The sequence below is a fragment of the Dreissena polymorpha genome, chromosome 1, assembly GCF_020536995.1.
Source record: "Dreissena polymorpha isolate Duluth1 chromosome 1, UMN_Dpol_1.0, whole genome shotgun sequence".
Classification (NCBI taxonomy): Eukaryota; Metazoa; Mollusca; class Bivalvia; order Myida; family Dreissenidae; genus Dreissena; species Dreissena polymorpha.
The window spans coordinates 188,586,373-188,603,198 of NC_068355.1; the positions used below are offsets into that span (position 1 = coordinate 188,586,373).

Sequence of the window (16,826 nt, forward strand, 5' to 3'; positions counted from 1 at the left end):
CTTCTTAACGCAAATCCAGTTTCGGCGAAAAGTGTCGTCCCTGACAATACTGTGTTGATTGCACAGGCATATCTGGGACAAAACTTTTTGCACGTGCATTAAGACCAGTTTTCTTATAACCAGGCTCATATGAGCCCGGCTTCAAACCTCGTTGTCCTCCAGGCGTCCTAGTAGCTGAGGCACGAACTGAAACGGATCCGTTTGCAGACTTTTCCGGGAGAGCAGAAGCGCCTCCAGAATGCACTTGATCAAGGGTTCCCCGGGGAACGCCGCTTTGGCCGCCGTGAAGTCGTCGAGGAGCGACCTGGGAGAGCCGCGAGAAACATGCGTGAATTACATACATTTAAGACGTGTTTGGCTCATCTTCCAGTGTTAATAGACAGTAAACTGTGTCTTGTTTTTGTTTTTTTGACAGTTAAAACAGATACTATTATCTATCTTCAGATGTTTTTTTAACGAAAAGCTAAAAATGTTACCGAGCAAAGTTTACTTACTTATTTGTTAAGAGCTATATATAATGTTCACATAAGAAACTCAAACAATCTATATTAAAGTGAGATTGCACGATTTTTATATGTGTTGAATTGTTATATATTGATAAAATATGTTACAATAACACAAAATAGGCAAGAAAAATTATACATTGAAGACGAATTTCATAAAATGCAGCCAAGACAAATAAGCGCCCCGAGCCGATTGTGACGAGGGTAATTCGTACATATTTTCCTACAATAACCGCAGCATTCGTCTTTTTATTAGGATTGGAGTTAGTGTTCGTGTGCCGTACGAATGGATATCGTTGCTGGAAATTAAAATGATCCGTAAAACAAAATTGTGTCTTTTGTCGTATGAACAAATCTGCACTAAAACTAAATTTAGATTCACACCGTACATGCAAGATAAACATGCTGGCGAATTCGACTGTACAGACATTTTCGATTTCAGAATTAAATATCTTACTTTTTTCGCATTTTTCGACACATGTTCTTCTTCACTTTTATTCTAATTTAGATTGAAATATATGTATAATAAGTTGTTTACACATTTTATATAAATTCATTAATATTCGACAAAATCGTACAGTCTCACTTTAACGTGTATTTAAACAGGTAAAAAAGTCATATTATCAGCCTACAATTACATCAGGTAGCTAAGTCCGCATACGATAATTACAGTGGTAACAATGACAGTAAACGACAACTAAAACCAATGAAAGAGTTTAAGGTCGTAACAATTTAAGTGAGTAATATAACATACGATGTGACATTTCTTAACCATAAAACTTACTCAACAGGAAGTGGGTGTAACTTAGCAACGCAGAAGTGCACGTTGGCGAGACACTCCTTCTTGAGAAGGTCAACGTTACCCGCGTGCATGCGGTGATAGGGCAGATTGTTGAGAGCCCGAATGTTGTAGTCATCCTCTCCGAAGCGAAGGGACTGTGAGGTCACATAGCGGTCCTCTTCTATACGCTCGCCTTTAGCGTTCGAGTACGGCCTTTTTCTTCCTGGCATAAAACACTTCAAAGCTTATTTTAGCATCGTTCTCGAATAACTGGCCTTTATGCATGTGCGTAACGTGTCTTCCAGATTAGCCTCTGCAGTCAGCAGATGCTAATCCGGGACGGCAATATCCGCCTTAACTGAATTTTCGCTAAGAAGAGTCTTCCTTTAAAAAAAATACCTTAAAACGGAAAGTGTCGTTCCTGATTAGCATGTGTAGACTGCACAGGTTCATCTGGGACCACACTGTATGCACATGCATTAAATCCGTTTTTTTTATACAGCGATACGTTTTTAGATACTCGCGAGCTAGCACAAGAATTTGTTAACATGTATTTTCGGTGAAAATTTCGATATTGCAGGGAGTGAATGTATAAAACCAATATTAAAATTCTCTATTTAAAAATGAGTTCCGGCAATTCAAAAATAAAGAAACGTTTAAAAACTCATGAATACGATAATGTTCCTCATTATACTTCTATATTGGAGGATAAAAAATTATCAAAGACTCAAATAGCAAATTGCGCCTGATTGAAAAATCAACGGATATTTTCATGTTTGCATACTTGTGATATAACGACTAACTGTCCATACATATACTAATTATGCTCAATACTACCATTGGCCCATGTTCCCGCGAAGAAATCAGCTAGGTTGCCATGGAGACGCTTGTTCTGCGCATCATCTGCGCAGTAGCGCTCGTGCGCAGCTTCCGTAAACTGACGGTGGTACCAGTTCAACACGCGCGCACCGTCTGCACCGCGCTCAACTGCGGTGAAAACCAACACATCTGTTAACTATAGTCACTCACAGAGCATCGAAAAAATACGCGCAGTGGGTATGTTGTACATGTACTTATTAAATGCCTTGGCTTATTACATGCAGAATGTAGCTTATGCTTCCGCTTCTGCTTAATTCATAAGTAAGTCACTATGATCACAAGTTCTGAAGGCAGAAGTTCAACCGCGTCGGCATAAACACTTTATCTTAATTGACGATGATTTAGCAGCGTCCAAGGTATCATACCATCCAAAAAAAAAATCACAATGGCGCCCTATGTAAAAGACCGAGCCAGTCCGATTGAGATAACTCGATTTTTCAGTTACTTCCCTTGGGCATACGCCACTGCGTAGGAGATTGCTCGTTGATTCTCCTAGCAGAGTTGTCGTTCGTGTTTCAACATTCAACAATGGCCGCCCCCATGAGAGTCTCGATTCAAAACTTTCTTACTGCATAAATTGGCTTGTTTCGCTATTTAGATGCTGTCATTTAGGATATATGAATTATTTATTCACTAAATCTCCGCTTATGACAACAATAGTTGGAATTCGAAGAATATATATTCGATGTGAATGAAGGACTTTCTGGATCGTAACAGCTTGACACGGCAAAACTGGCATACTGGTATTTTTAGTTATCAATATGATCACATTGTGCTTTATAAATTGTATTCGAGCATTTTGCGACCTATTGAATGACTATGATACCCGATATCAACATTTCATCGGGGATTTGCAGATCACCAAGCTGTCCTGAAATTCAACATTGATTTCAAACTCTTTACTTGTTTGTATACTCTTTCTTAGTGTTAGTACTTTTTATCATTTTAAAGTTAAATGAACTGTGTCACAGTAAAAGAGACAGTAATGCGATTGTGGCCAGTTTGGATCTAGATCAGCCTGCAGTCGCTTGAAAACTGTTTGCTTAAAAGCGTTTTTCTGACAATAACAAATAATTTAATTGGATACTGATTTGACTGCGCTTTTCCTGTGACTGGCTTAAATAATAGAATTGTCATTAATCAAATTATTTATTTCGAACATTAATCAATTGTTTTTCTTGTCCCTCGGGATCAATGACTCCAGCACTTTTCTGTTGAGAATTGAATACTGCTAAAGGCGATGCTAGGGGGCGTGAGAGATGTTGCACCTTCCAGTATCGCTCGATTGTTCATTGTCAGCTCGGGTACTACGTACATGTACCCCGGGTACTCTTAAGTATACTTACATGTATCCCGGGTACGGTAAATATACTAAAATGTACCCGGGAAATTTAACCCCGAATCAGTCGTTGTAATATGTAAGTGTTTAACGTCATTTCATTTTTGGCGAATTTTTACATTTTTTGGCGCCATTTTATATAACGCCATTTATGACGTCATCATGTACAACGTCATTTGACGTTTAAAAACATTTTTCTTTGTTATTTAAATTGTGCAGTCAAAAGACGTAAAAATGTAGTTAACATATTATTTCCATTTTATCCCACTTTTACACCGAAATCGGTTGATTAAAGCCCCGTTGATTAAATTTCATCTATAATCAACGGCAAGGCTATAATCAATGGCACGAAATGACGTCATCAACTGCCGAACCGGGACTACTTTTTCCCACGCACCTCGTCGCCTGTATTTGCCAAGTGCATCAATAATAAAAACAATCTCAAATGTTTGTCAATCTTAATGACCTTAAAACAAATAAAAGTAGCAAAAAACCGTGTTTTTTGTCATTTATTTTTATTAAAACCTCTAGTATTATGTAAATTTAACACTATGTTGCAAATAGGTTCTGTTGTTGTTGCTCCCCTTTGAAGAAGTCAGTTCGAGTTGCTCCCCTTTGACTATAGAACACAATCGTCTGCGAAATCGTAAACCCCTCAAAATGTCTGACGAATTTGACAAAGTCGATTTCTCATTAACTTGGGATGAAATAAATAATGAACATGAGCAACAAGCAACTGAAGTGGAATTAACACTAAGCCAGTTCCAGGAACAATATGGGTTTGATCCATCTATTTTGTTCACAAATGAAATTGAATTGACCATTGAGAATGAAACCAGCCCCAGTAGTAACGCACCATCCAGTAGCAATGTCTTCCCCCCCAACTTTAGATCTGCATGAGAATAAAGAGTTCTTAGATGTTAACCTCACTGATGTTGGTGATTTCATTATCCAAAATGAAAATAAAAAGACTGTATCGAAGACCTTGTCTGACATAAACAAATTTAAAAGGTTTCTTATGTCAAAAGCTGAATCAAAAGAAATCCACCACATAGAACCAACTCTTCTTGATGAGTATTTGGCCACTTTCCTGTTGTCCCTTAAAAAGTCAAATGGCACAGATTTTGAACCAAGCTCCCTCCGTGGCATCATTGCTAGTGTTGACAGGTACCTGAAACGACATCGCTATGGATGTTCAGTCATGACAGGGACTGGAGCCCAATTTGCACTCACAAGGGACACCTACAATGCAAAGAAAAAAAGTCTTAAGAAACAGGTAAAATTGAGATGAACGGTTATAACTAAAAGAAATTTGGCAAAAATAACATATTCAACAGAAAACGTATCATTTATGACAAAATTGGGAAAAAATCCCAAGTGTAGTCTGTACGAAACTAATACCCTGTCGACATAAAGTTGCAGTTAATAAATAAAAGTCTAAAAGTTACATTAAAAGTAATACTGTAAGCCTACGAAAGATAGAATACTCAAAAAATAAATTTAAATTAAAAAATATAGTCGAAAAGTTAAATGAAACAGTATAATAAATATAAATCACCAATTTAGGGTATGGGAAACCGTCCTAGGGAGGCCCATCCGCTGAGTGATACCGACATCGATCTGCTCTGGGAGAAGGGGATCCTTGGCACGGAGTCTCCGAAAGCCTTGTTAAATACAGTCTGGTTGAACAACTGCCTTCATTTTGGCTTGCGAGGTACAACGGAGCAATACAATTTGCGGTAAGAAACATTTTTACACACAAACACACAGAATATGTATCAATTTTTCTCATTATTTTTTCACCCCATTCACTAAGTACATCCGCTTCAACTTAAATGCTGTATTTCATTATTGTTCATATCTGACATTAAATTAAGATTCTTGTATTTTGTTAGGTGGGGAGACGTCCGCCTCCGTGTAGACTCGAATGGTGTCGAGTATCTCGAGTTAAACGAGCGGCAAACGAAAACGCGCACAGGAGAGAACATCGCTGACATAAGAAAAGTGTCTCCCAAGATGTTCGGCACTTCTGGACCAAGAATTCCCGTGTTAATTTACAAGCTGTACTCGAATATGCGTCCATCTGATTTTTCTTCAGATCAGCACCCTTTCTACCTGGCAACACGCACAATTGACACTGCATCCCAGTGGTTCTTGCGTCAACAATTGGGTGTCAACAAGCTGGGTCAGATGCTGAAGGCCATGGCAAAAGACGCCGGCTTTCCCGAGCACAAGAGAATAACCAACCACTCAGTTCGCAAATTCCTGGTCCAAAAACTTCGATATGCAAACATTCCACCCACTGAAATCATGGCCATAACAGGGCACAAAAATGTCCAGTCCATAACCAATTATTCCACCATATCTGTTGAACAGCAGCAAAAGTGTTCCAACATTCTTGCTCAGTCCAGTAAATGTAACAAACAAACAGCTTCCTCTTGTTCACCTTCATGCACTGAAACTATGGTCGAAATGCAGCCTACACAACCACTGTCTACCGTTGAACAAGTTGATCTTGATTTTCGTCCCACCCAGTCACTTCACCAGCAAATGTCTTTCTCTCGTTTGAACAACTTTGCCTCACAATTCTTTGGTGCCACTTTCCACATTCAAAATTTTAATGTGAATAATTAGATTAAATCCAAGTTGTTATTGTTATTTCGTCACGAAATAACCACATATTACAACAAAGAAGCAAATGTTTTGCACCTCGTGTTCTAGTTGATAGTTTGAACATCGAAAGTGAATTGTGTGTGGTGTTAGGCTACGTTGTATACAAATGTAGTTCCTTGTATTGAACAACTAAATGTTATATTAATGTTATAAAACTTTTAGATTTGCAATTCAATATGAATAAAATTGTTATTAGTAACGCACGATTCTTTGTCACAGAACGATATTCTGATTATTTTAAATGACAATTTGATCAGCGGTTATTTTTGGAACGCGGAGTAATACACTGATCTTGGTTACACTACAGTCATTATCAAAGTACGACAAACACTCATGAAAACTAATTTTGTTAAAATAAAAAGGTTTACTGAATAAAAAAGTGGGATAAATAGAATAATAGGTTAGTGTTGATTATAGATCAGGTTTATCATGCTCGGCACGAAAACGAAAAAGCACTCGCCAAGGCTCGTGCTTTTTGTTTTCTAAGCCTCGCATGATAAACCTGATCTATAATCAACACTAACCTATTATTCTCTATGTTTTGATAAAGGCATTATGCCGAAACGTCAATTAAAGGAGTATAATCAGAGAATTATTAAAATACTATTTACAGTAATTTAACTTTAAGGACTATGAAGACAAAAGTCAGATGACGACATTTAAACCAAATTTAAATTCGCGTAACCCTCATACTTATAATAAAATACACGCGTGCGCCGCATGTCGTTACTGAGGTCTCTATGGCAAAGCGTTTCAAACGCGCTTTATGGAATTCATGCATTTTTAGCTTATATATAAAGTCCGTGATATTTGGTTTGTATAATATGTAAGTTTCATTGACTTTTACCAGCAAACTAATAAGTTATAGCGAAAATCCACGAACTTCTGGAACACCTCTCGTAGTTTAACGGTTTATAATACAAAGACAAATGCTTCGGTTATTGTAGGAAAATACGTACGTTACTATCCGCTCGAGGCGCAAATTTGTCTTTGCTGCATTATATGAAATTCGGCTTTAATGTATAATTTTTCTTGCCTATTTTGTGTTATTGTAACATATTTTATCAATATATTACAATTAAACACATATAAAAAATCGTATATACCCGCTTTAAGTTCAAATACATGTCAGGGCTCAACATTAACGGTTGTCCTATTGCCCCTGGCAAATAAAAGTTGGGTCCGGGCAAGTTATTTTATAATGTAGTTGTCCGCCCGGGCAAGTGCAAAAAAGAACAAAGAGCATTTCATTTAGACTTTAATTAGACTTTAATTGCTGAAATCATTTTGTTAAATGTGCAAAAATAAAAAAAGTTTTGTGGTGTATCATTTTGATCTTTATTTAAAAATATGAGGTTTACAGTTAATCCGATATTTCATGTTTGGGCAAGTGGCTTTACATTCAGGGCAAGTAGATTTTCTAAGTACTTGCCCGGCAGGGCAAGTTGGTTTTTAGGTTAATGTTGAGCCCTGCATGTACTTCTTCAGAATGTGATTCAAACAGAAGAAAGGGAGAACAAACATATATGTATGTTTCTCTCCTACCAGTTGATAATTTACAATTATAAAAAGTTTAAACAAAGTGAAATTTGAGTTGCAACCTATGTTACTTTTTTTTATAACAGACAATGGGTATATTAAATATTCTAGTCTGATCGGGATATATGTTATTCCAACATCATGGCATATTTACATTATTCAGGGGTTGGTTGCAATATTATACAATTGGTAGCATGAACCAATGATTTTTAAAACATAAGTTATTGATTACAAATGATTGCAGGACTCCTATTAAGGGTTTCAGAATGCATTTTCTGTTTGTTTAAATGAATTACTCCGCGTATTTGTTAAAGATTTTTATTTCGGAACAAGGGATTGCAAATTTTTTAATAATGCTATTGGATTTCTATCCAAAAAATTGGTACTATGAGATTACTGGATAAAATGCTCACATTCTAAAAAACATTTATAGTTCTGATGTTTATTCTTGAAAATGTATCTTCTTCACTAACAATAAATGCCACTTTTGCTCAGAAAGAACAGATACTGATGCTTAAGTTGTTTTTTTGTTTTTAATTTCAATCAGCATAAAGCCTATTTTCAAGTGCATTGTATATTTAGCAACAATGAAGAGTTCATTGACTTTTTATACTGAATAAAAACATGCTCAAGAAAAGTAAAACATTTCATTAAACACTCCATGTCTAAACAACAAAATAAAGGCAAAGTAATTGACATATCATGTACTTCCTAATAGTAACATGACAATCCTAGGATGGCACCCTAGCAACCCAGTGATTAGTTCCTATCGAGGGGTGAAAGCGAAACGGCGAAACGAAACTGACATTTTTTCACAAAATGACTTTTTTGTATATTTTGTATCGCAACACCCGTGCCCATCATGTATTAAAATATCTTAGTTCCAGGCAATCAAATAAAAAGTAAAATAGAAATTTGTCCTAAAGCTCAAAGTGAAATTAAATATATTTTTTAGTGCGAAAAGGTTCTAAGTGCAGTAAAGTGCTACTTAGAGCTCTTTCGCATTCAGGTAGTAAGCTTTAAGAAAAATTCTAAATGAAACTTTTATCAATATTTGAGGAATATATTTACAAAAAATAATAAATTTGTATTTTGGAAACCTCCAGAACAGATCCACAGTCCACACAGGCTAATATAGGAAGGCACTTACCGCTGATACTTGATAAGCAGTCCGCACAGGCTAATGTAGGACGGCATTTACCGCTGAGACTTGATTTTCGTTAAGAAGAGACTTCCTTCAGTCTGCACAGGCTAATATAGGACGGAACTTATCGCTGAGACTTGATTAGCAGTCCGCATAGGCTAATGTAGGACGGCACTTATCGCTGAGACTTGATTTTGGTTTAGAAGAGATTTCCTTCAGACTGCATAGGCTAATGTAGGACGGAACTTATCGCTGAGACTTGATTAGCAGTCCGCACAGGCTAATATAGGACGGCACTTACCGCTGAGACTTGATTTCGGTTTAGAAGAGACTCCCTTTATATCGAACATTGCCATAGAAAAGGAAAGTGTCGTCCCTGATTAGCCTGTACATATGTCTTAATCCCCTTTTTTGCAATAGTTTGGATCATATGAATAGGTCATTTGCATTAAATAAATGAATATCGCACAATTATATACTCATTATGATACTGGAGTTTCATTTCTTATATATATCATATGGATGTTGCATTATATTGAGAACCTACGTCTCGTAGATTAAAAGCCATACAACATATTGTATTACTTTGATATATTTCGGTTTCAGGTTTCAACATTAATTGGAAATCCGGCATTCTGCATTCAAAAGATATATGACTGATACAGGGAATCTAGATGAACAAATATAACAATCAAGAAACGCTTGCATAATAATATATAATAGGCAAGATTATATAGTGCAGTAGTGCGTTTTACATGCACTTCTACAGCAGCTAGACGATTTACATCATCACATTAATCAGAAATTTTGCACTGCTTTTTAAACTTTAGAAAATTGTGAACGGCATCATTAATATTACAGAATGCATCATTAACAAATTGAATTGGAAAGTAACAGTCAATAATGTCATCATGTAACAGTTATGATTTGACATTTGGATTGACATTACAGTTTGAGTTTATGAGTTTGACATATGGGAAAATGCTTAGATTTAAAATCACCAGATTTAAATTATTACAAACACTGACGAATGACAAATTCAGTAACAAGTCATGTACATAACTCTTCAATGCGTTAACATAACGGACACATAACATTTTAAAGGAGCTTTAACTGTTTAGTAATGAATCAAACACGCCTTCTCAATTCGTTAAACAATTGTTAACAAATAGTAAATATGTTATATATTATGAAACATTGTAAAGTATCAAATTCATTTACTAGCGCACTAGTTATACTTGTGTGATGTTTTCCATCGTTAGCATATATACATTTCCTTAAAAAGCAAACACTATTAAAAAAATGCCTCAAAAGAAAAGTTCTTATATATGCTTGCGCTATCAATAAATATTACGATATTAATTAACAAGATGAACGATTTAGTAATATCACAACTGATTATTTACCTGATAATTATTTTTTATACGACATTTGTCATTGACAGAGATATGAATAATTCAGCGCTTCATTATTCTTTTCGGAACACCACAAGAAGCGGGAGTGTATCGGCCGGCTAAGATTGGCATTCCGCCCAGACGCCCAGAGTGATAGACAAACAGTTTCCTTTCGTCGTAATTACGCCAGCAGAGAAGCCGAGTATATTATTTAAAACAACAACAAAGAGCCGAGCTCTTGGAAAATGGCGCTTAAAGAAGACGTATAAATTGTCGTCCAATATTAGCATGTGCAGTCCGCACACGCTAATCAGAAAGGACTCTCCGATTTTATTCTAATGTTCGTTTAAATGAAGTCTCCTTTTAGCGGTAATCAAGATTAGACGGAGTGTCGTCCCAAATAGACAAGGTTAAATGGGATGACATTTTATGCACATTCATTGAATTGCGTGTTGAATTATGCAATAGCGAAAATCTTCAGTGCCTTCAGCGCTTTGATTATACTAGTCATTATCCCCAGTATTCAAATTTGACTTTGGGTTTGATTTATTAGGATTATCTGCTATCTTCCTCATCTCGAACTAATACTAATCATAATAACAAATGATAATTAAACATTCCTTTGGAAATAACGTATTAAAACAACAGTTTACTAAGCTCGCAAACCAGGGTCCCTAAGTTTTAGTTATTTGTATACTAGTGATTCTCCCCAGGATCCGAATTTGACTTTAGATCTGCTTTATTTGGATTACCTTCTATCTTCCTCGCCTTGAACTAATAATAATCATCAGTGCTAATTATAATATAATTTTTTAACAATTCCTTTGGATATACCGTGTGAAAACAACAGTTTACAAAGCTCGCAAAACAGGGTCCCTAATTGATACTCAATACCGTTCCGTCATTTAAGCGTAAGAATAGACTATATATATGTATATAGTGCCCCCATTTAATAATAATTCGGATTAAGGCGATTAGCACTCCTCGTTTAACATCCAACAATCTGTAATTAGCGGTAGATATTCACTCGCCCGTGTAAATAACAGCTCATACAAATCTAAACACTGCGCGTGCGGCGACCCTGCACACAAAAACTAGTTATAAAACTGTCCTATCGCATATAATCATTCTAAGTGATTCCGGACATCAAATTAACAAGAAAAAGTGATATCATAAGGCGTTGTACTATCTAATCAGCTTCTTAACCGCAAATGTATTGAGACCTTCATATACAAAATGAAACGTGCACTGAAGAACATTAACAAGAACGAGAATTAAGCGGTCAACATTCCTCGTGGAAGATCTATCAATAGACTCAGAGCCGAGCTTCCCGTATTGTAACGCTACGTTCATGCCTAACGACGGTCCGCTAGCTCCAATCTGTCCTCAGTGAGTAACGTTATAACAGTAAGGCTAGCGTGTGTCATGTTATTGCGTTGTATGCTGGAGTAAATAAATTCATAAAACGGATTCTTATTGACCTCGCACAAAGTGATACAGCTTAACATGTTTAATGGGGGTCAATGGGCTAACTAAAAAGCCATACAACTAATTATCTTATGGACAATATATTATAGATATCTTGAATTAACAACAACAGTAATTATGTGCATAGAAAGGTTTGGAAGACGAAAACATTCTCTCTATATTGTCGCAAATGCGACTGGCTAAACCATCGACTAATTATAATGTATATTTGTGACAATATGCTGTTTTACAGCATTTAATTGTTAAAATGTTAGCGCAACTTTTAAGATGTTGTGTTTAGCGCATTTTTCTCATTAGTGTATTTTAAGTTTAAAATTCAACAACTGCAATGCGTTATCTGTAACTTTATATTTTACTTCCTTTTATGTAACCCTCCCCCATCTCCCTCCCCTTACATTGAATTATGTCTCCGCGCCCGGTGTACCACTCGCAACCTACTCGCCCCTATTCCCATCGCTAACTTTTCTAACACTCAATTACGTCACCGCGTCTGGTTTCTTACTCGCCCACTACTCGCCTCATATCCCTCCCTTACAAATAAGTTTGTCCACGCGTTTTGCGTCCTACATGCCCAAACAACTTGGAGCAGGGGGACACAAGTCTCTCCGCGCTATCATCGCGCTGGTCAAACGCACTACTTTTAGAATGTTTCAAATGATTTATCCCAGTTTACCACGTCGAGCCGATGCAGCCTGGAGCCGGCGATTTGCAGTGCGACAACGAGGTATGCTGGGTGTGAGTACCAGACTTTCGGCCATATCCAGGATGAAGCGCCGTCTGCTGCGCGTCCGGGAACGAGGTTCTTTAGAGTGGTTCCGGAGGGACCACAGAACAAGAGCCACCGAAACCAGAAGCGCCACACTTCCATGTGTGCCTGCCATGCACAAATGAACTTGAACAGTTAACGGTCTTAACTTAAAACGCATGGGCCAACATTGATAAAAGAACTAAATCGAAGACTCAATACTTTGTCCCTGCTTAATGGGACTCGTTCGCAGACAAATGAGGCAGCAAATAAAATGTGGTATATTAATAAAGATAGTATTCAATATAGTTAAACAAATTAAACAAAACTTTTGACAATTTGTTTCTAGATAGGTAGATCAATAGCGTTTGTATCGTTTTTGTCAATAAATTGGAAAACATACAAACATATGTTATCAATTAAAAGGGAAAGTGTTAAACTTACTTAGTGGAAGGGATAAAGATGTATGCACCCAAACGATATACGTAAGTGAAATACTGTTTTTCTATTTTTGCTTTTTTTTTCTAGTCTTTAACTGGAGCTTTTAAAATCAATGTTTGCATTTAGCAATATAAAGCTTTTAATGACAAACTTCAATACATGTAAAAATATGTGAAACTGTCCCCTTAAGATATTGTAACATAATGCTCGCTTATGTTTCCTTAGAAAAATTCCAAAATTATTGGTTTTAACTATAAATACCAAACAATACATAACAAAGAGTGGTACGAATGATGAGCAGATATAAGTGCTAGATGATAGCCGGTAACATGTAAATCACATGGCCAACAATTCGTGTAATTATTCAACAAACTGCAGGAAGCCCATGTTTGACATTTCTATCACTAAGGCTCGAATGGCCATTGTCGGTTTGGGTACTAGTTACATGTACCCCAGGTACTCTTAAGTATTTTTCGGCGTAAGCTGCATAAGCCAGCTTTTCACCTTAGCTTGACCTTTGTAAGTGTCCAATAAAATTCCAATACAATTTCCCGCGGCTAGGTACGAATGAATACACTTCATTTATTCCATTGGCTGATTTGAGTATACCACCAGAACATTGGAAACATATCCGCGTCTTTGTAAAACTGTTTTACTGTATGAAACAATTTTATCTCGAATGAAAAGGCTTAATAGATAGAACAGTTTTACACTCAATTCTCGACATCAATACAGTTTGTGCGTACACCTTTTATTTTCAGAGTATTACCAGCGCAAGAGCGTTTATACTTAAAAGGCTATGTTCTCATATTTAGTACTTACTTCCTTATTCCTGTCAACATGTTAACATGTAAAAGTATAAAGAGCAATGGAAGCGAGGCCTCACTTTAAAGCATTGCATTTCAACCCGCGAGGTATATCGGGTCAATTCGCGGACATTCAGAGTTTATATACAGGTCATCACCGGAGTTGGCGGCCAGTAAAATAATCGTTATATAATAAAGACGCTATCCGTGAACTAGGTGACCTGGAATTTTCTTTAGACCAGAAATATGTTAACTGAAGATATTCAGCAATATAATTATGGTATGTAAATAATAGATTCTTAATGTGTTTTCAACAATACAATGATAAATATTATTGTTGATAAATTTAACAATAATTATTCGTCCATATTGCCTAATGTACTAAAGTGATATTATGAGCATGTAACAGTTTATAGGTGTCTATCGCAACCGTTGATTATTTTTGATGTTTCTACTTCATGTACACTTATATTAATTAATGCAGCATCATCATACTAAAACAATATACCAGAAAGAGAAAAATAATGCATTTGAATATCAACCGTACTTTCGTTTGACAACTGATCATGCGTTTACTAGTTGAACCTAAATTTAGTTTTAGTGCAGATTTGTTCATACGACACAAAGACACGAAATTGTTTTACGGATCATTTCAGCTTACAGGACTGGGTGGGTCACGTAAGAATATCGAATATAAAATATATTTTTATAAACAACTGGTAGCAAGGTGAGTTGCAGATAATTAATCAGTAACCACATTTTAACTAACTATTTTGACCTGTTAATTCTTTTCAGCTCAATTCAACAGTGCAAAATGCCCATAATATCACTTTAAGCATTAGCACGATGATAATTGATACTGTTAATAATCGAATCAAATAGCAATGCCCGACAAACCACTAAAACAGGTTTGTTCGAAGAACGCGCCTATAAATACGGATACTTCTCGTGTGGCCGGTTGACTCATATGTTTAAATTTCACTTCCATTCTTCTTTTGGTTTTCTGTTTTGTATCTATAGGTTTATGACCAGCAATATGTTATAATGTAAAATAAGCCGCGAAAACTCCCCGTAACATCCCGTACTGCGTGTGATGCAGCTAAGAACTGCACAGAAAAAGACATTCGCTATACTTGATCTCATTCATTAAACTATTTACGCCGTATATCTTTTTTAAAGATATTTCTTGTTACATGTACCCCGGGTAAGGTAAACATACTTAAATGTACCCGGTTGATATTCGAGTTGTATTCCCGCCCAAAATCCCATGTCGTAAAACGCGCTACCGATTGACTTAAAACGATATTGTTTATCTTAAACAAACAAAAAACTACATCAACATGCTTTTTGATTATGAGTTCGGATAATATAAAGGCCTTTACACAGAAAATTGACATGAAAGTGAACATACTTATTTTTTTTTAAAAGCCGACAACGACCGATTAAGTGTTAAATCATCGGGTACGTTTTAGTATATTTACCGTACTCGGTTTACATGTAAGTATACTTAAAGTCTCTATAACGCTCAAAATCAAAGAAAGTTTCATAAAGTGTTTCGTAAAATGAAGTAAACACCTATACAATCAGCGTTCCTTATAGCAATAGCCACAATGTCAACGCTAGATGTGGTATGATTAAATAGATTTTTGTAGATACAAAATACTAGTTTTTATTTATTTGTGGCCACAATAAATTCCATGCTAATTTCCTGCGAATATATCTATTCATACGACACACGAACACTATAATGGTACCATAATAAAACCATAATAAAAACGAGCATTTTGTATCCACACACATCTATTTTACTAGACTACACCTGGCGTTTAAATTTCGGCAATTGTCATAAGGAACAATGGTTTTTAATTGTTTAACTTTATTTAACGAAATATTGTACAAAGTGGCCGTTGATTTTGAGTAGTAATGTTACTTTAAAAGTACCCGGGGTACATGTAAGTAGTACCCAAGACGACAATGACCAATCGCACATCACTTAGTGTGACATTGATCTGTTCGCAAGGGGCACAGGATTAATGCATGACATGCCATCACCAAAGACTTTTCAATGTATATTGGTAAGTCTTTGCCATCACCAGATTTTGAACAGTTAGTGCGAGTTACTTTGAAAGTTCATGAGGAATAATTAAGTTGCACACTGGACACGCTAAATATTGCTCATTTGACAAGCAACTTTTGGGCTGGGGACAAGGGTCATATACACATCTCCGCATGATAAATATATCTGACATGGTAATAAAAAAATGCACAATGATAATGAAGTAATAGTTTTGACTTGAATTTGAACTCTTGAGTGTGACTTACAAATTTGAGAAGAGAACAAGCCAAACTCTGTCTCGTGATGGTAAACATTGGTGGAAGCTAACACTTAAATCGCAGGCAGAATGATAAGGAAACAATGGGTTTTAGCTCGTTTATTACAACAAACGACAAGCCTGCATATCCCGTCGTTATTTTGTTTCTAAAGTCAAAAGGTGGTATAGTGCATGAAGATTTATCACCATGTGCATTATGTGATTTCTCTGTATGGAACAGTTCTTCAAATTGTTAAGGGTCATCATGGTCGACAAGTGATATGGCCGACTAACGGAGGGACGGATAGACAAAAAAAAAACATACAAATTATCGCAAAATGTTTATTGTGTGTTCTATATATCAATATGGTATACATAAAGCATGTCAAACAATTTTAAAACACAAAGTAATTTTCAGCTGTTAAACAACAAAACAAATATGTTTCATGCATTCAATAAAAGCTTAACATAAACAGCCACACCTTAGCCACTGGCCCCTGTGAAGGCGCTCCACTGATATCTTATGTGGAAGGTTCAACGTGTAACAAACTGTGATAAAACTAGAACAATTTTACTATTCATTATAAACTATAAATCAACTATAATACAAGTACACATATAATATCATCGTTGAAATATAAATATGTCATAAAGATTAATTTTAGGCAGAACATTCACTTCTAACAATTACATAATTTTACGCACTGAATAATCATCCAAATTTAATAGATTTTAATAAATGTCAATGTTGATGCATTTTGCCTATATTTTTAATTGGTTTA

General features: G+C 36.0%; 1 protein-coding gene across 1 annotated transcript in view; it reads right to left on the reverse strand.

Annotated features, from left to right (window-relative positions):
* LOC127865159 (uncharacterized) overlaps window positions 1–12,621 on the reverse strand; it is a 31,861-nt gene extending 19,240 nt beyond the window's left edge. The window contains exons 1-4 of the mRNA XM_052405067.1: window positions 12,414–12,621; window positions 2,122–2,271; window positions 1,288–1,507; window positions 148–304 (exon numbers count right to left, since the gene is read on the reverse strand). Of these exons, the coding sequence (XP_052261027.1) occupies window positions 148–304; window positions 1,288–1,507; window positions 2,122–2,271; window positions 12,414–12,621 (735 nt within the window). The remainder of the gene's footprint in view (window positions 1–147; window positions 305–1,287; window positions 1,508–2,121; window positions 2,272–12,413) is intronic.
* Window positions 12,622–16,826: the final 4,205 nt, after the last annotated feature.